At 34.2% G+C, this 27,455-nt stretch overlaps 1 protein-coding gene across 4 annotated transcripts in view; it reads left to right on the top strand.

The window, feature by feature from the left end:
- Nucleotides 1-27,455, top strand: part of LOC143252538 (uncharacterized) — a 44,878-nt gene that overhangs the window by 9,966 nt on the left and 7,457 nt on the right. Inside the window, exons 2-10 of one of the 4 annotated variants that reach the window (XM_076504833.1) lie at nt 223-432; nt 10,617-10,812; nt 11,069-11,376; nt 12,807-12,921; nt 15,800-15,967; nt 18,031-18,149; nt 19,593-19,775; nt 22,090-22,221; nt 26,059-26,206. In XM_076504833.1, the coding sequence (XP_076360948.1) occupies nt 310-432; nt 10,617-10,812; nt 11,069-11,376; nt 12,807-12,921; nt 15,800-15,967; nt 18,031-18,149; nt 19,593-19,775; nt 22,090-22,221; nt 26,059-26,206 (1,492 nt within the window). In that variant the 5' untranslated portion in view covers nt 223-309. Of the gene's footprint in view, nt 1-222; nt 433-8,404; nt 8,542-10,616; nt 10,813-11,068; nt 11,377-12,806; nt 12,922-15,799; nt 15,968-18,030; nt 18,150-19,592; nt 19,776-22,089; nt 22,222-26,058; nt 26,207-27,455 lie in introns of those variants that run through there. The other 3 variants (XM_076504835.1, XM_076504837.1, XM_076504836.1) reach the window with 3 other exon arrangements.

Genomic DNA, 27,455 nt, shown 5'->3' with positions numbered 1-27,455 from the left:
TTAAGTGATATATCAGAAGCAAAGTTCAAATGGTCAGAGAATAATATTTTGGTTAGAGAAAGGTCTAGGAATTTTATTTTATGCAGAATGTGGAAACTGATTAATGTATATGTTTCACCAATTCTGGTTTGAATTTATATACATGTAATGTGAACCTTGAAGATGTTGGGTTTGCCTAAAGTATTGTGTGTGAGTTCTGCAAAATCTTTCTTGCACATTCAGGATGAAGAGCCAGCATCTGGTGTGATTTGTTAGCTGATAGCACTAGTTTTTGGTAAACTGGAATCTTTTGTAATGTACTAATGTACTATGGAAGCTAGCAATGGAGAGCATACCATTGACACCATCATGATGTGTCTACCCCATAGTGTTGGGGAACCTTCGCTGGTGAGTGGAACATTTGAAGCCCAGAAGTTGAAAGCAGAACCTCAGGTAGAAAAAAAAATAAAAAAAATGCAAGTTTAGTGAGTTTTTTTTATATTAATAGCACACTTCAGAAAAATGATTTAATCTGTATTAATATCAACTAGTAATCGTTTCTATATGAAGTGATGCAAAAACTGTTGATAAAATAAACAGTATGTTAAAAAGATGAATTTCACATTTAAAAAAAAATCTGAATTAGTCGGTGATCTTTGACAATTCTTAGCTTACAACAAAGTGTTTCATTAACTCATAGACCATAAAATTACATGTGTTTGGAAGTGCACTCGGGCAGTAAAGTCAAAATTTTAGCATGGACATACTTCAAAATAATAGTGTATGTATTTTTATTTAAAAGATAGTATTTCATCTTGAGCCATTTGTTTAAAGTGAATACTTCCTTTGAATACATCTATGCATTACTTCCCTTTTCATAAAATGCTCTCAAACTATTGGTTTAAGGTGTCTAGAATTTAAATCCCCATCACACCAAGCATGCTCCCCCTTTCAGCCATGGGGGCATTATAATGTGATGATCAGTCCCACTATTCTTTGGTAGAAAAGTAGCCCAAGAGTGGCAGGGGTTGGTGATGACTAACTGCCTTCCCTCTGGTCTTAAACTGCTAAATTAGGAACCGCTAGCTCAGGTGGCACTCTTGTAGCTTTGTGCAAAATTACAAACCAAACCAAGGTGTCTAGAACATTTTTTCCTGGCTATATAGTGCTATTAATCTTACCACACCACAATATTTAATCTCACATTGTTAGCTTAAGATGAGTAGAAAATTGGGCTTCTGTATATTGGACATTATTACTTCTCTTTTAACACTGTTAACTGAATATCAAGGATGGTTAAAAAAGTCAAAAAGTAACTTTTATAGATGGTTTTTAAAGCCAACAATTCTTTACCATCTGAATAACTTGGGTCTTACCACCCTTTATTATCCTCTTCTCATATATGACCAAAAAAGCTTGGGGATTCTTTAATGATGCCATTGACCAATATCTGTAGACATGTAGTTTCTACAAGATAACCAGTGTCGTAAACCACTTGTTTTAGTCATCAAATTTCACATGTAAGTTTCTTGTGACTGGAAGATCTTTCAGGTTTATGAAATAAAAAGTGTGAGATTCAATTTCAAAAAATATTGTTATGGAAGTTAGTTCAGTTATAGTCATTTACCATGTATTCATAGTTGGTTCTGCTGAACTTAATGAGGTTTTATGTTTTTGTACAAAAAGCTCTGTCTAGCTTCATGATAAACATATGTGATGAGTAACAAAGATTGTTATTATTGGGTATCATTTGGTAGTGCATCTGGTGTTAGATGTTGCTTATTCATAAGGTGTTCTTTGTTTGTTTAAAATGCACTGCTGGCCAAAATCTTAAGGCCAATGAACATAAAGAAAAATATGCATTTTGCATTGTCAGACTCAACCACTTATTTGAGTAGAGCCTCGAAAGATGAAAATAAGAAAAGGGAAAATAAAAATAAAAAAACTTTTTTTAGGATTTAATAAGGAAAATGTGAACACTATGAAATTAGCCTAAATACTAGCTGGTCAAAAGTTTTAAGACCATACTGAAACGAAGCATTAATTGGTAAACATGCAATGAAATTTAGTCATTTGCATTCAAGCATTAGCATTTTCAACATCTCCCACTAACATCTCCTGTGTTACATTGGGTAAAAACATGGCAGAATTGTCAAGCTGCAAAAGCAAGGTCTCTCTCAACATGCCATCGCTGGTGAGATTGGGTGGAGTAAAACTGTTGTTGCAAATTTCTCAAAAGACCCTGAGGGATATGGAACAAGAATTTCAAGTGGTTGGCTTAAGAAAATTTCGCCGGCATTGAGCAGGAGGATTCCACAGGTTATCCGGCAAGACACCAACCGATCGTCAAACCAGATTAAAGCCCTTACGGATGCAGAATGCTGCTCAAGAACAATAAAACGGCATCTGCGAGAGAAAGGCTTTAAGAAAGGCCATGCCTCCTTCCACACCATGAAACAGCTCGGGTTAAACTTTGCTGAGAAGCCTCAAACATGGGATGTAGAAAAGTGGACGAAGGTTTTGTTCTCTGATGAGAAAAAAATTAACCTGGATGGTCCAGATGGCTTCCAATGTTACTGACACAATAAGGATATCCCATCGGAGACATTTTCTACACAACAACAAAACACAGTGGAGGAGGTTCCATCATGATCTGGGGAGATGGAACAATGGAGCTTCAGGTTATACAGGGGCATCAAACAGCAGCTGGCTACATTAGCATGTTGGAGAGAGCATCCTTATTGACTGAGGGCCCTCGCTTGTGTAGAAATGACTGGATGTATCAGCAGGACAATGCTGCAATCCACAATTTCCTCAGGACAAAGGCCTTTTTCATGGCAAATAACGTGACTCTTTGGGACCATCCAGTGTGTTTGCCCGAACTGAACCCCATTGAGAATGTTTGCGGGTGGATGGCAAGGGAAGTCTATAGAAATGGGCATTAATTCCAATCAGTGCATGAACTTTGTGAAGCCATCTTCACCACTTGGAATAACATTGATGCCAAAGCGAATGTTTGAAGTGATTTGCAATGATGGCCATGCAGCTTGCTACTGAGACCTCTTGTTGGGCATTTTCTACCCTTTTCCATTTGGTGTGTATTCCTGGGACCTCCCAGGAAAGGTTCTGTTCTTTCTAGTTACCTCCTCTGGGATCTAAACATTCACTCAGGTGTTTGCCGTGCGTGGCAACCTGTTAAGGGGAGGAGAGGATCCTGGTGGTTGAGGGGTCTAACCCTAACACACCATTTTCACCTTGAATTCCTGTAGAAGAGCGGCCTTTGGGTGGCCCCTCTTGGGTCAGTCGACTGGTCCACTTGGGCTGGAGTCAACCATGTACCAGTATTGGAAGTTCTCAATGGGTGTTGTGGACATTGTGTCTGATGCTGGTGTTTGGGTATATTGCTCACGAAACCCTGGCGTTGCTGCAGTGTCCTTGCATGACATTTTTCCTAACAATCCTCCTACAAAAAATTTAAATAAAATAGTGAATAAACTGTCAATAGGTAAATGACAACGTCTTGAAGACTCTGATCAGCAATCTTCAACGTCTGTATATACCAGTTGTACCTCATTTTCTCATCCTACATTCTCTTTCAGAAAAACCTTTAGGGCAAATGCCCCCCTTTTTATTCAGAAGGGACTGGAGGGACTTGCTGGCTCTCCAGTGTCAGTAAAGAAGCTTTGATCTGGAGACATAATGGTTGAAACATCCACATCCCAACACAGTGAACTCCTCTTGAATTCAAAGGCTATTGGGGATGTACCTATTGAGGTTACCCCTCATGCTGCCTTGAATTCATCATAAGAAGTTATTGTTGAGTGGGATTTGAAGAATGTACCTGAGTCAGAGATTCTTGCTGGTTTCTCCACTCAAGGAGTTTCTGCAGTGAGGTGCATCTCCACTCACAAATATGGAGTTACACTGTTTACAAATATCCTTGTTTTGACATTTACATCACCACGTGCACCTGCCACTATCAAGGCAGGTTATCTAAATTGCAAGGTACAGCTGTACATTCCAAACCCTCTCCGATGTTACCAATGTCAGAGGTTCGGCCACTCAAAGATGTCATGTCGTGGTTCCCTGACATGTGTTCATTGTGGTGGCAAGGACCATGATGCCTATGAGTATGAAATGGACCCATCATTGTGTCAATTGCAATGGTTCTCACCCTCCCTACTTTTGTTCTTGCCCTAAATGGTTGGAGGAAAAAGAGGTGCAGCATTTGAAAATGACTCGTAACATTACTTATCTTGAGGCTCAGAAATTGCTGTTCACCACTTTATCTCGGACATATGCTGGTGCACTTCGTTCCACCACTACAGTGGAAGTGCAGACAGATCTCTCTGTACCTACAAGAGAATCGTTCTCAAAACAAATGAAAAGCCTTTTGACCTCCATGGTTAAAAAATTTGATGAATCAACTTCTACACCCATCTCTGTTCCTCCCATACATTCCAACAAACCCCATGATCCACATCCTTTGGTTCCAGGTACAGGCATTTATCCAGATACATCTTTTTTCTCCCACCCCAAGTTGCAAAACAATCATTCGTTCGCATCCTTAATCACTGGAATCCCCTTCCAACAACAAAGACCTGCCCAATCAACCAAGGGCAGGATCCATGGAGGTTGATAGACCTCCCCAAATAAGGACAGTAAGGAAGAAAGACATGGTCGTAAACAGAAGGGCTCTCCAGCCAATTCGCCTACACATCATTAAAAATGGCCACCTTGATACAATGGAACTGTTGAGGTTTACGTTCAAATCTGGATGATATCAAAACACTGATTGCTTCCTACCATCCTGTATGTCTTTCCTTACAAGAAACATTTCTAAAACCTGCCAATACAGTCACCTTTTGGCAGTTTTCTCTGTACAGAAATTACAGGCTGTGTGATGGACAAGTACATGGAGGGGTGGCTCTATTGGTTGATCAGCATGTGTCCACCCTGTCTTTGTTACTCAACACACCCTTGGAGACCGTAGCCATTTGTGTTCCCTTAGGTCATACCATCACTGTTTGTTCTCTCTACATGTCACCTGGAGAGACATATGATCAATCTGACCTTGATGCTCTCGTTGAACAGTTTCCGTCTCCCTTTCTACTCCTGGTAGACTTTAATGGACATCATCCTCTCTGGGGGAAGTGCTGTTATTGATAGGAGGGGTCTCTTTGTAGAGCGTATGCTCTCTGATCACAACCTTTCTCTTTTCAGTACTGGTTCTTCCACTCATTTCCACGCACCTAGTCAGTCCTTTACTGCTATTGATCTCTTGGTTTGCTCCCCTTCATTTTTTTCCCATTTTTCATGGAGGGTTGATGATAATCCACGAGGCAGTGATCATTTACCTATAATTTTGAGAGAGACTGGTCATAGTTGATGCCACCCAACCCGCATGCTCCAGTGGAAGCTGTATCATGCAAACTGGGCCTCTTTCACTGCTCTCGCAGAACTTGATCCTGCCATCGTCTGTCAGCCATCAGAAGAACACTGTGTGGCATCAGTAACTGACTGTATTATACAAGCAGCTGCTCAATGTATTCCTAAAACCTCGACATGTTTTCCGCTATATCCTCGTCCGTGGTGGAATCCTGCCTGCCCCATGGCACAGAAGGCTCAAAAACGGCCTGGGATATTTTCCGTAGATATCCCACACTTTCAAACTGCATCGCTTTCCAGTGGGCCTGTGCGCATGCTAGGTGGGTAAGACATAAAAGCCAGAAGGAATCTTGGATTAAGTTCACAACTGGCATATCTTCTACCACCAGTTTCAAGGTCATATGGGACAGGGTTCGAAAGATCAGTGGGCACTACAATTCTGCCCCCCTCTTGATCTTACTCTCTGATGGCCAAGAAGTAGCTGATGTCTGGAGCATTACTGATACTCTAGGTGAAAGCTTTTGCCAGGTATCTAGCACTTCTGCTTGTTCCTCCACCTTCATGGCCATTAATACTCAGGCAGAGTGTTCACCTCTTTTCTTTCTAACTGACTATCTCTTTGACTATAATCGTCCCTTTACACTGATGGAACTGAAACTGGCCCTTCATTGTTCTGGCAGTACATCTGTTGCACCAGATGATATACACTATGACATGCTGAGCCATCTATCTCCTGCTTTTCTTGATATTCTGCTCATTGTTTTTAACTGGATCTGGCAGGAGAATGTTTTTCTTAATGCCTGGTGCCAGGCTATTATCTTACCTTTCTCTAAGCCTGGGAAAAATCCCAAGATTCCTTCAAACTACTGTCTGATTGCTTTGACAAGCTGTCTCTGTAAGACCTTAGAGAGGATGGTTGATGCTTGTCTTGTTTGTTTCCTCGAATCAAACAACCTCCTCCCACCCACCCAGTGTGGGTTTTGATGACAGCACTCCACTATGGACCACCTAATTAGACTTGAAACGTCAATCAGAGTTCGACACTTTCCCGTTATTTTCTACAGGAACGTGGGGTACCTCAGGGCTGTGTTTTGAGTGTCACACTTTTCAGTATAAAGATTAATGCCATCACTGAACAACTCCCTCTCACTGTTGCAAACGGGCTCTATGTTGATGACTTTCACATCTTGTGTCAGTCGTCGAACATGAGATATATTGAATGGCAACTACAAACTGCCCTCGATTGTGTACTGAAGTGGACTATGGCAAACAGTTTTAATTTCTCTCTCTCAAAAACCATTTGCATGCACTTTTGCTGCCAACAGTGTATTCACCCTGATCCTGAACTCCTTATTGGTGAAGTTTCACTGCCTGTGGTCCCTGAGACCAAGTTCTTGGGGCTTATCTTTGACCGTAAGCTGACCTTTATACCACACTTAAAGTAGCTACAGATCAAATGCACAAGAGCACTGAACATCCTCCATGTCCTTTCTACCACCAGTTGGGGAGCAGATCGAAACTTGACTATGGATCACTGGTCTATGGCTCTGCCAGACCCTCGGCCTTAAAAACGCTGGACCCCATTCATCATCAAGGACTTCAACTCTGCACTGGCGCTTTCCGCACCTCCCAAGTTCAGAGCTTATACATAGAATCTCATGAACCTTTTCTGCACCTTTGCAGTTTGCAACTGACTTTACGAAATTCTTCAAAACTTCATTCCTTACCAAAGCATCCCACCTGGGGATGTGTTTTCCTTCCTCAGTAGGCCATACTTTTTCAGAACAGACAATCTGCCATTGCTCCTTTTGGCCATCGAGTCCAGGTGCAATTGGATGAATTGGGTCTGTCCTTGGATAACATTGCAGAATCCACTGATCAGCCCATCCCACCATGGCTTGTTACAGTCCTCAAATGTGACCTTTCTTTAAGTCATCTGAGAAAGGCAGATACTCCCAATTGAAAGTACCATCTTTTATTTACTGAACATCTTTCAAACAATCTTTCCATTCCAATTTATATGGATGGTTCTAAATTGGGTGACTCTGTGGGCTCTGCCATGGTTTGTTGCTGTTCAGTGGTTGCATACAGAATCCCCTCTACAGCTTCTGTGTTCACTGCTGAACTGTACACCATTTCTCTTGCTGTGGATCATATTGAAGCTAAGCAGTACTCCAACTGCAATATTTATACTGACTTGCTTAGTTCTCTACTGGTTCTAGAATCGCTTCACGTTGGTTCACACCCTGTTCTCACTGATATTCAAAACTGACTGGCCCATTTCTCATTAACATCTACTTCTATCCAGTTTTTCTGGATACCAGGCCACTTTGGTATTTACGGGAACGAGCTTGTGGACATGACAGCTAAATCAATCTGTTCTGGCACTATCACCACTGCACCTATTCCGTACATGGACTGTGGTCCTGTATTCAAGGCTAGGCTCCGTGTCAGCTGGCAATCGACTTGGAGTGAGTGACGTGACAACAAGCTTTTCCAAATAAAACCCTCTATTGGACTTTGGCCGTCTATCTTCCGTAAGGTTCGGAAGGAGGAAGTTGTTCTAACTAGACTACGCATTGGTCACAGTTTTTTAGCTCATTTTTTTTTATCTGGAACTGATGCACCAGTGTGTAGTTTGTGTAACATTCAGATCACTGTAAGCCTCATTTTACTTTCTTGCCATCATTACGACTCTCAACGACAGCACTATTTTAAACATGTTCTGTTCCAAAGTTTATCCCTGACATTAGACAGTGTTATTGGTGATGGTGACACTGTTCACCTTGATAAATTTTTATTTTTTTAATGGCCATTAATCTTTCTAATGTCATTTAAGTGTTTGATATTTATTCATTACACCTTTTTAATTGTGGTTCCCTTTTAAGAGTCACAATCTCTCTAGTTCGATTTGAAATTGGAAAATGGCCATAACATTATATAACTCGACACTAGGACTGGAAAGGCCAACTTCAGGTGACTAACGCTGCTGTTTGAACTATCTGTTAGTCATCCTGGCGAGTTATTATTACAGTTTTGCTGCAAGTATTTTAACACTTTTATTACTTTACTTTTTGATACTGGCCATAATGACACATAACCTGGAACCAGGACTGGAAAGGCCAACTTCAGGTGACTGACAGTGGTTCTTATACTTGCCTGTTAGTCTTCCTGGTGAGTTATGATCATTACCATTATACTATAGAAAGTTCTTTACAACTTCTTTTACTCTGCTCTCTCTCTTAACATTGTAGACTAGGTGTCAACATTGGTTTTATACTTTTTCTGTTTTTCAATGCTATTTTGTTTTACCTTCATTTCCTTTTATAAATTTTACTACATTTACTTTATTTTTACCTTTTTACTGGGCATTTGGCACAGATAGCCTAGCTGCTTTTTGCCATAAAACACTAAATTGACCAACCAACCTACCCTGTTTAGGACTTCTTTTTAGTATGGTCTTAAACTTTTGACCAGCTAGTATTTAGGCTAATTTCATAGTGTAGACTAGGTGTCAACATTGGTTTTATACTTTTTTCTGTTTTTCAATGCTATTTTGTTTTACCTTCATTTCCTTTTATAAATTTTACTACATTTACTTTATTTTTACCTTTTTACTGGGCATTTGGCACAGATAGCCTAGCTGCTTTTGCCATAAAACACTAAATTGACCAACCAACCTACCCTGTTCAGGACTTCTTTTTAGTATGGTCTTAAACTTTTGACCAGCTAGTATTTAGGCTAATTTCATAGTGTAGACTAGGTGTCAACATTGGTTTTATACTTTTTTCTGTTTTTCAATGCTATTTTGTTTTACCTTCATTTCCTTTTATAAATTTTACTACATTTACTTTATTTTTACCTTTTTACTGGGCATTTGGCACAGATAGCCTAGCTGCTTTTTGCCATAAAACACTAAATTGACCAACCAACCTACCCTGTTCAGGACTTCTTTTAGTATGGTCTTAAACTTTTGACCAGCTAGTATTTAGGCTAATTTCATAGTGTAGACTAGGTGTCAACATTGGTTTTATACTTTTTCTGTTTTCAATGCTATTTTGTTTTACCTTCATTTCCTTTTATAAATTTTACTACATTTACTTTATTTTTACCTTTTTACTGGGCATTTGGCACAGATAGCCTAGCTGCTTTTTGCCATAAAACACTAAATTGACCAACCAACCTACCCTGTTCAGGACTTCTTTTTAGTATGGTCTTAAACTTTTGACCAGCTAGTATTTAGGCTAATTTCATAGTGTTCACATTTCCCCTATTAAATGCTGAAAAAAGTTGTGTTTTTTTTCCCCTTTTCTTATTTTCATCTTTTGAAGCTCTACTCAAATAAGTAGTTGAGTCTAACAACGCAAAATGCATATTTTTTCTTTATGTTCATTGGCCTAAAGATTTTGGCCAACAGTGTAGTAAACCAAAATTATTAGTGCATCAGAATAAACCCATTAGTTCTAACCTGTACTGTTCTGTTCTCTCTTTCTTTCTTTCTTTTTTTTTTGTAATAAATTCCATATGATAAAATTAGATAAGTAAATGTGGCTATTAATTCTTGAAATTGTCTCCATGGATTGTGTGTAACAGGGTGTTATCAAGTGGTGACAAAATATTGACAGAGTTATAACCTAAAGGAATGTCATAGGGAGGGGGGAACTTAATAAACTTTGCCATATTTTGTTAATATTAGTAGAATGTTCTGTATAATTTATTATTGTATATTATACATTCTGTTTATAAGCCTTTTTGTTTGTATTTGTATCATACCTGAAGAAGGCAGACCAATGCTCTGTTGAAATATGTAGTTTATATTAAAGTTTTTTATTATGCTTCCAAGTCATTGTGTCTTGTATATACAAGTCTTCTAGTGTAATATACTTCCCTCACACAAACAGTATAGGTGTTTCTTGAGTTGGAAGATATTTTGGTCTCTGTACTGAGGCCTCTAAACAGGAATATTATATCAGAAATTTCAATCCAGCAGTATATTACTTTGCTTAATGTAAAATACAAAAGTAACTGTAAAAAGAGATTAATAACTTTAAAAAATTAATAGGAGATAAACATGAAACAAGAGACCTAATCATAGTTTTTTAAGACTTTATAAACTTGTTAAGAAATATATGGAATAGATGTATCTTTTTGTTGTGGAAACATCTAACAGTAGTACAGAAATACTGCTGTTGTATTAAAGCTGTCTCATACTATTATAACAGAAACATTCATTTTTCTACACGTTTCAGCATTATGATGGTCTAGAGTGCAGCCAACAAATGCCATCCATCTCCATTGCAATAAATCCCTCAAATGGTTTACCAGCTGGTGTCATCACCATGGGTACTCCAGCTGGAATTGCTGAACAATTTATGGTTCCTGTCCAGAATCCAAATGGTATTACCTCTGTTGATCCCAATAATGCTATGAAGGGAGAGAGCTCAGGTGATGACCAATGAATGTACTCATTTTTGTTTTTTACAAGTTACAGTTTAATAGTGATGTTTTACTGTCACCTGATTACAATAACTAAACTGAAGTTATATGAATTTGCACTCTTAAGTGAGTTTTTATCAATGTTACCACTCACAGAATGCATTAGGTAAAATGTTTGAAATAGAAAATGGGTATCATGTATACAGTTTTTAAATAAGACAGTTTATAACGAGTACTTTTATCTTAGTTTGTTTTTTCCCCACAGCTAATGCGCTACTTGCTGCTAAACTTGGCAACAATGGTATTGGAATAAATGGTTCTACTACGATGATAAATACACCTTTTGGTGCTTCACCTCTTACTGGAGTTGTGGGTCTGACTGGTCATCCTCAGGTGCCACCATTTGGTATTTCTGGACTTGCAGGTATTAATATGGTTAATCATTTAGCTTCAGCCATACCAGGTATACAAGCTGCAACAACTCTAGCTAATAGTGGGGTCAGCACTGGCCTGACAAATGGAACTCCTGTTGCTGTTAGTGTTGCAGCCAATGGTCAACCAAATCTTCAACAGGCAAGTAACCAATGAAGGAAAGTGTTTAATGCTTACAGGTATATAACATGGTCATTACAGTTAACCAGATAATAAGCTTTTAAGTTTTGAAAGTGCGTGTGAATACGCTCTTGTTTCAAGTCAGGTTGTTGATAATTAAAGAAAAAACTATTCTTTTGATCTGTTATATTGATAAGAAGTAAAATTATCACTTTGTTTTTTACTAAAAAAGGTACCAACAGGGGTCATAGGTTTTTTTGGTTATGAAAACAAATATTTTCTCCTGGATTATAGTAGGTCCTACAAAACAAGATATTTTGTTTTTGTTTTTCAAGGACCTTGAAATGTTTGTAAATTCCAATGAAACCTGGTAGGTCATTGGAAAGCTCAACATAGTCCAGTGATTAGCTTGTTTGATCATGTATCAGTGGGTCTGTCACTCATGTGAAAAGAACTTGCACTTTGCTCTTTCAGGCTTTGGTGCATTAAAAAGTATTTGACAAGTAGCCTGAATGTACTACTATTTGGTTAGACAAGAGTATCCTAAGTGTTGATGGTGTGTGCTTTATATAAGCTGCCTGCTATCTGCACTGTCTGTTCAAGAGTAGGAAATGCTAGCATAGATTGTCCTTGAGTGACTTTGCACAAATACCCTTAAAAATCAAACAAACAAGTCATTAAAAAGTTATACTTTTTTCTTTTTGTTTGTTGAAAATGGAGGAAAGGAGAAAGCAACATTAATCATAAATAAGATACTGAATTCTTACAGCTATGATTTATTCATGTTTCAGTGTTTGTTATTAACCATCATGCTCAGTGGAAGTAAAGGATATTTAATTTAAATGCTCAGTGTTTTTTACACAAGATCTAAAACGTTAGGCATAAGTTTGTGTTTCTGAATGGTCAAAGGTATTATCCAGTTATTGACAGAGAGAATGTCATATCTTCCTAATAAATGTAATATAAGTTTTTAAGGGCTACTTTAATTGAACTATTAAATCATTTTTGAACCACAATCTAAAAAATAGGGAAGTATGTAAACATAATGTTGTAGGCCTACGTATATTGCAGTTAATGTTCTATTATATTAGTTTTGGTATTAAAGAAATGAGCAGAAGTTGAAATATATAAAGATTCACAGAGTAATAACGAAGGTGAACTGTCTAAACCTATTTACCCTGAATATTGAACTGTTAAAGTAATTTAAAGAATTACTTACCCTAATTTAAAAATTACTGTTGTAGAGAATTAAAATATTTTTCTTTATATTGTACATATAAAATATGTAAAAAAAAAGAAAGAAATATATTAAATTACTACAGTGTAGATCTAGTAATGATAAATACCCAAACTGATAAAATTTTATTGCTACTGTAAAGTTTGAAAGAGCTATTATTAATAATAGTATGCAGTCATATTGGTTTTGAAGCTTTTCTTGTTATTTTTGATAGATGATACCTCAGGCAATTGGCCAACAAGTTGCTGGAACACCTCAGTTTATCTTAGCATCAGGCCAGCCAATTCAAGGCATCCAAGGAGCTCAGTTGCTCATTCCTACGTCTTCAGGTAGGTGTCGGTTATCAGTTTGACACACAATATTTTTATGATCATAATGAAAATTATGATAATATTTAGTTAGCACCAGATAGAACACTAGCGTGTTTATGATAAGTACACATGTAATGTCATCTTTATCAGTACAAGCTAAGAAAAAAAAAGATGTAAAATACACAGTTATATTATTATGTTCAGATATTTCTACTAAAATTCACTCAAACATTTAATGCATGAAGGAAATTGATATAAAGATGGTCAGGTATGTGGCTGTAAGATATATATACTTGAAATCATGTTCCTGCACACCACAAATAAACAAATAATCTTCAGAGTTAAAGCTTTGTTTGATTTTATACATAAACATTTTATAAAATCACAAATTTTAATTTTGGGTTTATTTCAGCAACTTTCCAATCATACCATTAATATTTAAGAATTTCTTGAGCGTAACGTGCACTCATAAGCCCTCAGGAGAAAAGTCATGATAGTTTAGTTTATAACGTGATAAAGTTGATATAAGTACAGATGTGTTTTATCGATTTTCAGTCCCTCACCATTTCTCAACCACATCTTGCATGGTGTGAAGTGATTGCCTTATCTCAACTTCGGAAAAGCCCTAGTATATTGACCTAAACACGTGAAGAAAGTTCTTTTTCTTCTATTGATTTGAATTGTAAAATAACTTATACGTCCAGCACATTCGCTATTTGAATAAAGGTTGGTTTAATCTGATAACAGCAATTTGCTACAGTAACAGTCCCAATTGTTTTGAAGCTTGCTCATTTTGTACTTTATTTGAATTATGGTGCTGAATTATGATAGGAAAAGAAAGGAAATTTATTGCTGTAGACCAAGAAGAGGTAGGCTTAGTTAAAATCATTTTGTGCTCAAATTCTATTACACTAAAATGACTGTTATGTTCGGCTGTGTTATCCAAGGTAGCTATGAATAGAGAGAAAAAAAACTCATTAAAAACCAGTACATAAAATAATGTAAACTGGGTTTTAAACATCTTATAATTTTTCAGAGTGTTTTCTAGCATTATGGAATAAATTTAAATTATTTTCAAATTAATTTTTATAGTCTCCTCTTATCTTTGGGTTCCTCTGAAAGTACTGTTTGTACATGCCTTATAATTATTAAGTTTAGGAATAATATAAGGAACCCGTACATTAAATTTTCTTAGACTAAAAACCATTGATGTTGTTATGATACAAGTCAATAGCTAATTGATAAACTAACTGAATAAATATACAGATTGTTTATTATGGGGAATGTATGATACAAATTTCTACTTTTACAAAAACAGTATGTGCATTTAGAACGTGTTTTTATAACCAATAAAACTTAGAGTTTGACTTGTTTTTTGTTTGTTTTTCAACTTTTTCATTTATTCGAAATATTTTGAAAACAAAGCTAGTTGATGAAAGATAAGGATAATTTTATGCAATAGCAAAATTTATCCTGTTTTTGTATTAAGAAAAAGATTAAACTATTGGTGGTGGTGATGTTTCTTCAACAAGAAATTTTTGTTTTAAAATTTTACAGTTTTGATTATTGTAAATGATTATTCATGCTCTGTTTTATCTTAATCTCTGAGAAACAAACTGTTAAGCATATGTTAATTAAATTTAGTACAAGAGAAACTGTATTTCAAAGGATGATCACAGTAAGACTAGCAAACACCATAAATTTAGCTACATCCCAGAAACAATGTTTTTGATGTGTATAAAAAGAAGTAACTTAGAATTATCTGATTAGGAGATAAGAATTTGATAATCAATTAATTGTTGGGCTCAATTGTTTACATTCAAATAATTTGTTATTTTAATATGAGACTTGCATTGTTGGATTAATTTCAATTAATTAATTATTTTCATGCTGAAGAACCTTTAATCAGAAATAATAGTAGGAAATCATAATGGCAATATTTCAATAGTTTGGATAGCTAGAATAATAAAAATATTAATAATTGTAATTTTGATTAATTATGGCTGTCTCACAAGCTATATCTCACAGTCCTTTAGCGTTGCACTCAAAGTGTAATTAAGCAGCTTTTTATCAATGTATGGTCAGTATATTTGATAAGAAAACAGAACTTCCAGATTATGTTTTTATGTCATGTAAGTTGTAACTTTTGAATTCCACAAATTAAAAAAATACAATTTAAAAGGTTCATAATCTTAATTTAGTTGAGTTCCATGACACATCTGATTTCATCACTTTACAGTTTTCTAACATTGAGAAATAGACTGCTGTCTGTTTCAGGTGATTATGAATTCCAACTTACAACAAAGAATATAAAATTTGTATCTCTTCTCTTCTGCTTTTGCTAATAGAACAATAAATATGTCAAACTTACCATAGAAGTTCCTTCCCTCTCTCGGTTTTGAGACTGTTCTTGCTAACTGACTTTATATGTTTTATGGACTGTTTATAACCGAAATGAATTATGAATTATCATCCACATGAAACGTACTAACATCTTCAAGTGTTAGTCAAGAGAGCATTCAGTTGATAGATGTATTGACCAAACAAGTTTCAAATTCTTACTATTTTCAGTTTTTCCAACAATTCAAGTTTCATATGAGAATAATAGATTAGTTGAGTGTAATTAATTAAGAGCTTGAGGTTTAATCTATTATCAGTTCCAGTAATTACCCAGCTCTAATGATTGTGCCTAAAATACTTTTACTTAGTTCTGGGAACGTAGGTTTGTTAAATATAGTGAGATTATTGTTTAAATATTTTTTATTATTATTGATCTGAACCAGTGCTGCTACTCAGGTCAGTTAAATTAATTGTACACTATTAATTTGAATATTTGTTAATTTTCTGTTGATGTGATGATTTTGTTTTATTAAATAACATTTTTTATGTTTTCTAGGTGTTGCTATTCAACAACTAATTACCATTCCAGCATCTCAGTTTGCTGGAAACCAAATAGTCCAAATGGTAGCCTCTAACGGACAAATTTTTAATACAACATTGTCAAATCTTCAGTCGCTTTCTCAGACATTTCATATTCCTGGCATCTCTTCCACAAATACAGCAGGTTTGTTTATAGTTCTTCAATGTCAGATCAAGATTGTTTAAAGAATTATATGTCCCTTCAGTAGAGTGCATTTGTTTTGGTCTCTATAAAACTCTATCAATCCTCTGAGATGGATCTGACTAGTCAAAGGCCGTATCATCAAGTTTGTAGACTTGCATTCAAATTTTTATTGAACTATCATTTTATGGATGTTTATCAGTAAGTCTGGTATCAAATTGTAGATTATAATTCAAATTTAAGTATTATAAATTAGTTCATTTCTTAACTTAAAGGTGAATATTAAAAAGAAATCATAAATATTGATTTTTGTGTGTCATATTGTATGTTGAATGCAGCATTGATTCTGATTTGATATTTATGTCCAAATATAAGTCTGTAGTTTCCTACAAGTTAGGAACTCAGATTACCAATGTCGACAAATTAGTTTATAAAATAAGAACCTCCTGTCTTTTCTATTTTTTGAAATATTGTTATATTTAGTGCATCAAACACAGTGATTCCCACCCACTTCTTTCTGTTTTTGGAAATCTTTGCTTGTGTATACCTACTTCTGTCTATGACATGTGAATAACCAATCAAAAGCTCAGAATGTCCCCCACATGGTTCTCTGAGCTAAAGTAATTATGTGCAAAACCCTTTTTCTGGAGGTAGATTCCAAGTGGATGATAAGACATTATTGAGCTAAATAAATATTTTTTTTAGACCCAAATACAGCTTGGTTGCTAAACCTGATAAGTTATACTGGAATTCTGTAATATTTATTTGTAATTATTTTGTTTTATATTCCTATGTGTGAAATTTGATAAGGCTTAGAAAATTACAGCAAGCAGTAAACAAATTTAAAGTTTGTAACTGTATGAGAATTGTGTTTTGTATTTCATTTACTGTTCTATGTTTTAAGAAAAACAACTGAAATTTAAGAAATTATATGTAAATAGTAATAATTTATATAAATATGTAACATATTATAACAAAAGTCTGACTGTATTTTATAAAGTAGTGGTCCACTAGAACATGACAAACTCGGGTAACTTTTTAAAGACCAGTTTTTATACTATTGCATGTGGTAACATGAGCTGTATGCTTCCAGGTTTAACTTGTGAAATGTTAGTCAGACCTTGCTGAAAGGTCAATAAAATAATAGTAGTAAATATTTATGTGTAAAATGTTATGAGATTTAAGCTATTTCAACTGTGGTTTCTTGTTATAATTTTTAGTAATTCTTGGACGAAAATTTGGAACTTATATCTGTATTCTAGTGTTCTATGTTGACTACGAGGTCAATCAAATTAATTAAACACGTGAAGAATAAAATAGTGAAAATAAGAAATAAAATATGTTGTTTTATAAAACGTTTAATTTTCTGGAGGTTGTTAGGAGGTTATAAACAATTTATATGTGAAATCTGACAATTCTCTGATGAATAAAAAATTATGTTTAATCTTAAAACCAATATTAGTTTGCATGTTGAATAATCAACATTCGTAAATAAAAAAATATGCACAAAAAAGATATCATTTGATATCATCTTATGGTTTGTGAACAAAATATATTGACTGTTTCTTTAACAGTTTCTCGACTGTGCTTCAAATACTAAAATAATAGCTAATTAACATTACTTTCTGTTTTGCTGTTATCAAAAAAGCAATTGATACCATTTAATGGTTTGTGAATAAAACATTTTGACACCTTTGAAAGTGGAATGTTCATATGAAACTTAGTTGTTTTTTTAAAGAGATTTCATACCTTCTGTATTTTCTTATGATTATTATTGTTTAATTTCTTCTGACACCTGTTGAATTGTTAATTATCTCTAACATATTTTGTTGGATTACAGAGTTATCAGTATGCTGAAAATTGTTTCAAATTTAAGTGCTGTAATTGATGATGTTCTGTAGGTAACATTCTGTTTTTTATGAGGTTATAGAACAATTGGTAGTCATTATGTAATGTATTGTTTAAAACTATAACTTGCCTTTGCATTACAAAGATGTTTTTAAGTATTTGTACTTTACTATAATAATATTTATGTAATAGAACTATTATTTTTTATTTAATTGTAGTTACATCAAGTATTCAACCACAGTCAATGGTTACTGCTACAAATATAGCAAGTCCATTATCAGCTATGCCTCAGTTACTGACCAATGCCTCTGGTCAGGTGTTAGCTGTGGGGCCACAGGTATTTATTTTTAACTGTCTTCTTCCTTTGGTATTATACATAAAATAGGTAATATTAATACAAGTTATTAAAGTAAGGTATGAATTTTCAGTTGTTTAGAAAGCAATTGTTTGTCAAAAAGAAAACTTGTCAGCCTGTTATGAAAAACAGGCAGTCACTAGAAGTGAATGATATTTTTATTATTTTTTTAAATTAAAATAAAACAGATGAGATATAGGAAACAGTTTAATTCCTTCGTGTTTTGCCTGTAATATTATTTTTCTTTTTCTTTTTTTGTTGAGTACTAAGTATTTTTTAATATTTAGATATATAGGTTTAACAAACTTTTTTTTTACAATGTGATAATTTTTTGTATGGTTACAAGTTTCAAGAGCTCATCACATGGAGATTAGGCTTAACAGTTGTGGTGAAAAAAATTGAGCGTGAATATTTTTGTTAAGAGGCCACATAAAATGATACTAGAGCAATTTATGTGAAATGTAATGAGATTTCAATACAGTTCAAAACTTTATGTGATAGAGTGTGTATGGTGTACATGATTCAGTGATTTGGGGATTGCATGTAGCACATCAGTTAGCATACTGAGACTATAAATCTAACACTCCTAAGAAAAGACGTTTCTAGTCCTGATTTCTCCAAGCCCGTTCCCCTGGCTGTGGTTTCGCTAGATAGTAGATAGGGACAGTGGGAATCTCATTAATCCATTCATTAATGGATTTAAATAGCAATTTCATTTAAGTACAAAATTATTAGCCTAATATTAATAACCTTTCAAGTTGCTCTGGGGCCTATCAGGCCCCACTTTTCGTAGGAGTGCTAAAGATCCATAGTTTCGGTCTCATTGCCACACTTTGAGGTTTAAGGTGCAGTATGAGAGTAATGCTCAAGTCTCACTTTGTTTTTGATTAGTGTAGACTGTGATATGGTGGTGGTGGGTGCTATTAATTTGCTGTGTTCCATCTGGTTTGTCAGTTAAAAATTAAGATAGAGTAATTTAGGTGGTCATTGAGCTCTTGTGAACTTCTGAAACAAAAACAATAATACAGAATCTCTAATATAAAATAAAACTAAACAGATCAACAGAATGAAGCAGCTGTTACTTAGTTCCATTTCAGATGAAGTTTGTGTATATGCATACTGTATATCTTAAAGTATTATTAAGATACACACAGCCTAAATAATATAATATTATCTTTACCCATATTTGCATTCCTAATAATACGGGGATATTCATTTTATAATGGAATCTTTTTTTACACAATTTGTTAAATTTTTAATTTGTATATTATTTATTGCAATAACTTCAACATCCCTTTGGTAAAAAAAAAAGTGATGCATGTACATATTAAAGAAAGAGAGAGAGAAATTTGTTTCCACAAATTGAAGTCTGAAGTGTTTTGTCAGGTGGACAAAATATTGTGTTGATGTTTTTTTCCCCTGTAGGTTTATACTCAGCCAATTCTTTCAACCAACCAGTTGCCTGCTAATGTAATTCAGATGGTACCACAACTAGCAGCTCAGCTTCAACAACAGCAACTTGTACAACAACAACTAACAGTACAGGAAGAAAAACAGACCTCTCCACCAATTACTAATCAGCCAATAGCATTAGTGTCCAAGTCACAGGTGGGTGCAAAGTGATTCAAATGTGTGGAAATGTTTATAGATGAGCAATGTATGCTTTAATTTTGAATGTTTGGATAGTTTCTCTAGATGGCACCCAAAGTGCTTTTACTAAAATTTTGATTTTTTAATAACAGAATAAAGCACATCAATAAATCAAATTTATGTAAATATTAAATTAAGTTATTGCTTTCAAACTTCAGTTCCAGTGGCTCTCAGTGATAAGTCTGAGAGTTTATATTGCTAAAAATTAACTTCTGTATCCACAGTGAGTAGAACACACATAGTCCATTGTGTAATGTTAGGCTTAACAACAAATAACCAAAGTATGTAGTGTGGGGACATTTTCTAGCTTGTCTTTATTAATTGTGTTGAATGTTTAAATATATTAATCTAAATAATTTTTTGTTTTATCGTATATTTAGTTTCTATAATGCTTAAGGATGTATAATGTAAACTTGATAAACTATTAATAAGCATTTGCTGTAATGTTCAAAACTACTAAACATTCATTGCTTCATTATTCTTTATTTACTGTTCTGTTTACTTTCTCTCAAGTAGTACAAAACATCTCAACATACCAGTTTGAAAGGTTTCATGGATATTTAGTCCAGAATTCCATTGAAAATGCTCCAACAACAAAAATTAATTAGTTTTTTTGTAAGAGTCATATGACAGGAGATTTAGAAAATTAATGAATATCAAGAAAGTTGTTGAAACAGGAAATTAGGACATCAGAAAGAATGTGTGAAAAAGGTTGACTGAAAATCTAAAAATTAACAGTTAGTATTTCTTTAAATACATTAAGAGTAAACAAAAAACTAAAATTGTAGTAGAACACTTGAGACATGATAAAGGGAGGGTAGTATTTGATGATTATAAGATAGATATTATAGATGCTGTATAGTATACTAACATCAAACATTGTTGGAACCTGTATAGTGTACTAACATCAAACATTGTTGGAACCTGTATAGTGTACTAACATCAAACGTTGCTGTTGGAACCTGTATAGTGTACTAACATCAAACATTGTTGGAACCTGTATAGTGTACTAACATCAAACATTGTTGGAACCTGTATAGTGTACTAACATCAAACATTGTTGGAACCTATATAGTGTACTAACATCAAACATTGCTGTTGGAACCTGTATAGTGTACTAACATCAAACATTGTTGTTGGAACCTGTAGAGTGTACTAACATCAAACGTTGTTGTTGGAACCTGTAGAGTGTACTAACATCAAACGTTGTTGTTGGAACCTGTATAGTGTACTAACATCAAACATTGTTGTTGGAACCTGTATAGTGTACTAACATCAAACATTGTTGTTGGAACCTGTATAGTGTACTAACATCAAACGTTGCTGTTGGAACCTGCGTAGTGTACTGACATCAAACGTTGCTGTTGGAACCTGTATAGTGTACTAACATCAAACGTTGTTGGAACCTGTATAGTGTACTAACATCAAACGTTGTTGTTGGAACCTGTATAGTGTACTCACATCAAACGTTGTTGTTGGAACCTGTATAGTGTACTCACATCAAACGTTGTTGTTGGAACCTGCGTAGTGTACTCACATCAAACGTTGTTGTTGGAACCTGCGTAGTGTACTCACATCAAACGTTGTTGTTGGAACCTGCGTAGTGTACTCACATCAAACGTTGTTGTTGGAACCTGCGTAGTGTACTGACATCAAACGTTGTTGTTGGAACCTGCGTAGTGTACTGACATCAAACGTTGTTGTTGGAACCTGCGTAGTGTACTGACATCAAACGTTGTTGTTGGAACCTGCGTAGTGTACTGACATCAAACGTTGTTGTTGGAACCTGCGTAGTGTACTGACATCAAACGTTGTTGTTGGAACCTGCGTAGTGTACTGACATCAAACGTTGTTGTTGGAACCTGCGTAGTGTACTGACATCAAACGTTGCTGTTGGAACCTGCGTAGTGTATTGACATCAAACGTCGTCGTTGGAACCTGCGTAGTGTACTGACATCAAACGTCGTCGTTGGAACCTGCGTAGTGTACTGACATCAAACGTCGTCGTTAGAGCCTGCGTAGTGTACTGACATCAAACGTCGTCGTTAGAGCCTGCGTAGTGTACTGACATCAAACGCTGTCGTTAGAGCCTGAATATCATCCTATGTATATATGTTAGTCTGTAGAAGGTGACAGTTGTTACTGACTGAAACATTTGACTCCCTGGTTTTATGTTTCTGATCCACTATTTAAATCGCTGTGTTCATAGTTTTTAAATATTAACTGGGAACTCTTAATTAAATATTAAGTTTAATTGTTACTCTTATTTCAGCCCTCAGCAGTTGCCATAACAACTAATACACAAGCTTTAGGAGCCCAACAACCGACACCTCAACTCTCCTTAAAACAAGTTGCTATGGTAACAGCCCAACTAGGTGGCCAATCAAAACCCTCTTCTGTGCAGGTGAGAGCTAACTAAACTCATGACTGAAATTGTGATTAAAACATATTTGTTAGAAAAAAATAAACATTAGAATTTTATTTAGTGTTGAACTGAATTCTGCGTGTATCTAATTTTTATGTTATTTATTGTATGATTCTTAATTCATACTTTTGGGCTAGATATATGGTAAAGCATTACAGACATTCTGCTTGAAAAAGCTTTGTGATGTTCTATACTGATCAGTAAGAAAACTCAAATAATATCAAAGATCTTGTGAAAATGGCTGTGTCATTTTGTAACAAGTTGCATTTGTGGATTTAGTGTGCAGTATAGACCCACAGAGGATCAGCAGTGAGGCTATGGATTTACAACACTAAAACCTGTTGTTTGATTCCCCATTGTTGACACAGCAGGTAGCTCAGACAGACAGACACACGCACACACATGGGGGGCTCTGACATGTATAGTTGCACACACATTAAGGTTTTAATTGTTTGTCATTAAACATCACTTGGATATAGTTATGTTACTACTTTTAGTTTTTTGGACAGTATATGGTTTTTGCTAACCCTAATGTATAACTTATGTTATTTCAGTAATGTTTTAATATTTCTGTGGCTTTTGTTTCATTATGATTTCGATCATAATTGTAAATATTTGTGATTCTTCATTTCAATGTTTTGAAAAATGTATTGTCTTGTCATTTGCATAACAACATATTTTGTTGTTGTTCTAAATAACTACATAATGTTCTGTATGAAACATTGTGTGCCAAATTTGTGACTTCAAATTGAAGTTTATAGTTTCCATACTGTAACTTCTAATGTGTTCAGTCTATTTTCACAGAATTTTGCAAGGTTTCAATATGCATTAAGGACTATTTTTTTGAAAAGTGTTTAATGAAGTGTTTTCCCTAAAAATATTACATGAAAATGTGAAGTCAAAGTGTTGACTGCTTCCTCTTCAAAATGATTTTTATTTTAATATTCAAGATACTTTTCTTTATCTGAAAACTGTCAGATTTCATGAGCATAATCTCTAAGACATCCTAAATAAATTTCAAACATTTGTCTTTCAGTAAAACTTTATTTTTTCTTTTGTTATTCTCTCTATTATAATTCTATAAAATGTCGATTAATTTGACCAACCACATAATCACTATAAAGAAATATGAAATAAATCAAAGTTCCCTTTTTTTTTATCTTTCTAAAGCATCTTCAGATTGTAACACAAAACTACATTTGTTTGTTTCAAATACCTTAAATCTTGTAACCTGTGTTTCTATTTAAAGTTTATTGTTTTATTGCCCCATAAATCCTGCATTTATGACTAATAATCCTGCCACACAACCTTTAAATCACTTAGCCAAAATGTAGTTTACATGACCCTAACAAATTATGTAACATAGAAGCTACTCAAGAGTGTATCTCATGAAACAGTATTACTGTTCTTTATCTTAATTTAGCTAACATAATAAGTTTTTAAGTTTTAGTTACTTTTATAATTGTAATAAATATATAATACACATGAAAAACCATAAATGTAATACTTACCTGGGTCTTTTTTTGCCATTTACTACTGTCAATAAAACTTAACCACCCCTTTTTATACAAATTGTATTACCATACTAAATAATTTTTTATTTAATTAAATTATGCACATAAAACAGAATAATAACATACAAAAGGGAAAAATATCAATAACTATAATAATTTTTCTGGCTTTCTAACTATGTAACACGAGCTATTAAATATTCAGTTAAGCTTGTCACTGTGTTTCCTGTTAGAATAAAGTTCAAACTAAAAGTGAAACAGACAGTTCTCTGTAGGAAAACAATGTAATATTTTACACTGTTGGCTAAAACCTCGGTTTTTCTATTGATTATAAATATCATAGTATTGACCATCAGAAACAACTATTGATAACACTATGTAACAAAATTTTTACTTGTTCCTGGGCAGAAAGTGTTATTTCTCAATTGCTTATGCCTAAAGTAAATGGAAAAGACTTATTTTGCTCTTCGATCTTTGCTTTTGTGACTTGGTAGCTATAGCAAAAATATGATGGGAGACTATATTTGGGGGCTGATACGTGAAAGTGATTTACATTACAGTTGCAAATCTCAAAAAACTACTCACTTCTAAACGTTTTTGTTCATTTTTTGTATAACTTTAGTGTAAATACATGTAAATCTTGATCCACATGTTGTTTTATTCAGACCTTATGTAAATGAAAATGTGTAAATTTGCCCATTTTCACATAGAAAATAGGTCAATTTTTAAATTTCGTTATCCAGGTCACAAAAGCAAAGTTTGAAGGGAATAATGGCCATTTTCTGTACTTTTACAACATAAGCAATTAAGAAATAACACATACTATCCAAGAAAAAACTTTATGTTACATAATGTAATTTATGAAAGAAGGGAAGTGGTGGTGGAGGGGGGGGGGTGACAAGAAAGGTCTAATATTCGATTTTATGGCTCTGTAACCAAATAAGATTGAAAGCCTGAGTGATAAAAATATTATAACATGTAATTTATCTCAGATTGCAGTAGTCTTCAGTAAGGTGGTAAATAAAGTAGAGAAGAGTGGATACCTATAGAGCAAAAGTCATAATTCTGATAGTACGGTGATACTGAGTATTTGTTTTATATATTTCCTTATAAAACTAAGAACATAGAACTTATACAACATTAATCCTTGATTTAGTACCTCTTTGACTGTGGGTTTGGATAGATTCCACCCAGCGCATATTCACCAAAGTTATGATGCAAATTTTTTAAAATGTATGCATGTATTCACAAAAGTTTCCATATTATCAGGAAATCGGTATCAATACCGCAAACTTCCACTATAGTTTATCTGGCTTAGCAACTAAGCTGTATTTGGGTCAAAAAAATTATTTTTCAATCACTATTTCATCTTACCTTCTCTCTTCATAATTTCCAATTGGCTGTAAACATGTCATAAAGCAAAATAAGTGTTTGAAAACAAGTATTTCCAAAAATGGAAGAGGTGTCCAAAACCACCTTGTTTGGTTTAGCAAATGTGTTAATATCTTGGAAATGGAAAAGATAGGAAGCTCTTAACTTGTCAGTGTTGGTAATTTGAGTTTCTATTTCCTAAGAAAAACTATAGACTTTGTATTTAAACATCCCAAACATTTAATTTGAACCAAAACTGCATTTAACATATAATTTGACTCGCAAAAATTGGTGCATAGCAATTTTGTTTTAATATTTACTTTTAAATTAAGAAATTAACTAATGTATAATACTAACATATGAATTATAATTTACAATTTGATACCAAACTTATTGGTATTCATTCATAAAATAATAGATCAGTGAAGATTTGAATGTGGTCAACAGATATGATGACATGACCTTTGATCCATACTTATTGCGAAAGGGTTAATTGTGTTTTTATGCCAAGTTTATTTGAAAATAAATTAGTTTAATTGTGAATGTAATTTAATGGCACATGTAGAAAACAGTGTCTGTATGGCAAGAGTTAATATTTTTATGTAATATAAAAAAAAGTAGTTGGAAGATGTGAGATTGATCAGTTTGTGTTGAATTATATGTTGGATACCCCCCACTGGTAGTTTTTGGTTCAATTTCCATTGGTGTATTTGAGAATGTATCTAATTCCACACACAAAGCAACATCAAGAATTTATCTTAAATTTTCAAACTTGTTATAATTCATTGTATCATACAAGAAATCTGTTTATTGTTTTTACCATTGCAGCAACTATGCTCCAATCTTGTAAAGGAAAGGTTCTAAAGAAATATATGTTTGTGTGTGAACATTTATTTTGTAAGAATTGTGTGGGTACAATCGTTGCTTGTTACAGACTACATCTCAGCATTTACCTCAAGCACAGGAAACCCCTCTTTCTCATGCAACACAGCAGAATATCACAGGGGAAATTTCTTCTTCTGCAGATGTCTCCCCAACTATTGCTACAATACAAGTTTCAAGTATGTTTTCTCAGAATACAGGCTAGTATATCCATTATTTATTTATAAACTATAAAACTCTGACCATAAATTAAACTTACGAGGTCTAAATTAAGCTGAATGTGGATTTGGTTAATTACCTGTGAATCATGCTGCTCATCAGCTGAGTATTTGTATGAAACAATAAAAATAAAATCAGGGTTCCCAACACTTTGAAATTGATAAAAAAAAAATTCCCAAATTTCTTTAACACTCCTACGAAAAGACGTTTCTAGTCCTGATTTCTCCAAGCCCGTTCCCCTGGCTGTGGTTTCGCTAGATAGTAGATAGGGACAGTGGGAATCTCGTTAATCCATTCATTAATGGATTTAAATGGCAATTTCATTTAAATACAAAATTATTAGTCTAATATTAATAACCTTTCAAGTTGCTCTGGGGCCTATTAGGCCCTACTTTTCATAGGAGTGTTAAAAATATTTCCTGGTCTGGAAATATTCTGGAGTTTTTTGACAGCTTTGGAAAATCTACACAATTCAGGAGAATAACTTCGGCTAGTCATCATTCAGCTTATAGACTGTAAAATTGTGTATCATTGGTGGATTTTATGGTTTATGTCATCGACATATGTACAGATTTATCCTATCAGAAATTACCTTACAACAAGGACCATGCTATAGTCAGATGTCAATAAGTTTGTGCATGTGTTCACAAGTCACCATCAAGACCAATGATGTATTGATTTTACTCAAGTATTTCTGAGTAATAAGTCTCCAAACTGCTCTTGCAGTATAGCACTTAGAGAGTTAGAGCACCATATATTGTTGTGACAGTTGTATTCAACTACAATTGTTTGATAGTTTGACTTCAATGTTAGGATAGGTGAGTTGAAACTACTAATTTTCAACCTTTCTGAAAACTGCCATTTTAAAAAACTTGAATTATAGCCTCGTATAGGAATCATTTAAAAATTGTCATACGTCAAATAATTATACTTCCAAACATTTGACTCATACTTGTTACTTTATTTTGTAATGTTTTATAACTGAAGTTTTCATAGTTGTTGAAGCTATAAATGAAACTTTGGGTGGCACAGGTGTGTCAGAGTAAAGGAAATGATGGTACAGGAGCCATGGTCTCAAGATGACTTGTAACTTTTGCTTTAATTGGCGAGCAAGTACATGGGCTGGCAAAACAGGTACTTATGTTGGTAGATTAGTTGGTCACAAAAAGTCTGAAAATGTTAAATATACTGTATGGCCCATGAATAATAATCCCCTTCCCCTTGGTATTT

The sequence above is a fragment of the Tachypleus tridentatus genome, chromosome 6 (assembly GCF_004210375.1).
Source record: "Tachypleus tridentatus isolate NWPU-2018 chromosome 6, ASM421037v1, whole genome shotgun sequence".
Taxonomy (NCBI): domain Eukaryota; kingdom Metazoa; phylum Arthropoda; class Merostomata; order Xiphosura; family Limulidae; genus Tachypleus; species Tachypleus tridentatus.
This window is presented reverse-complemented; position numbering and strand designations above follow the sequence as displayed.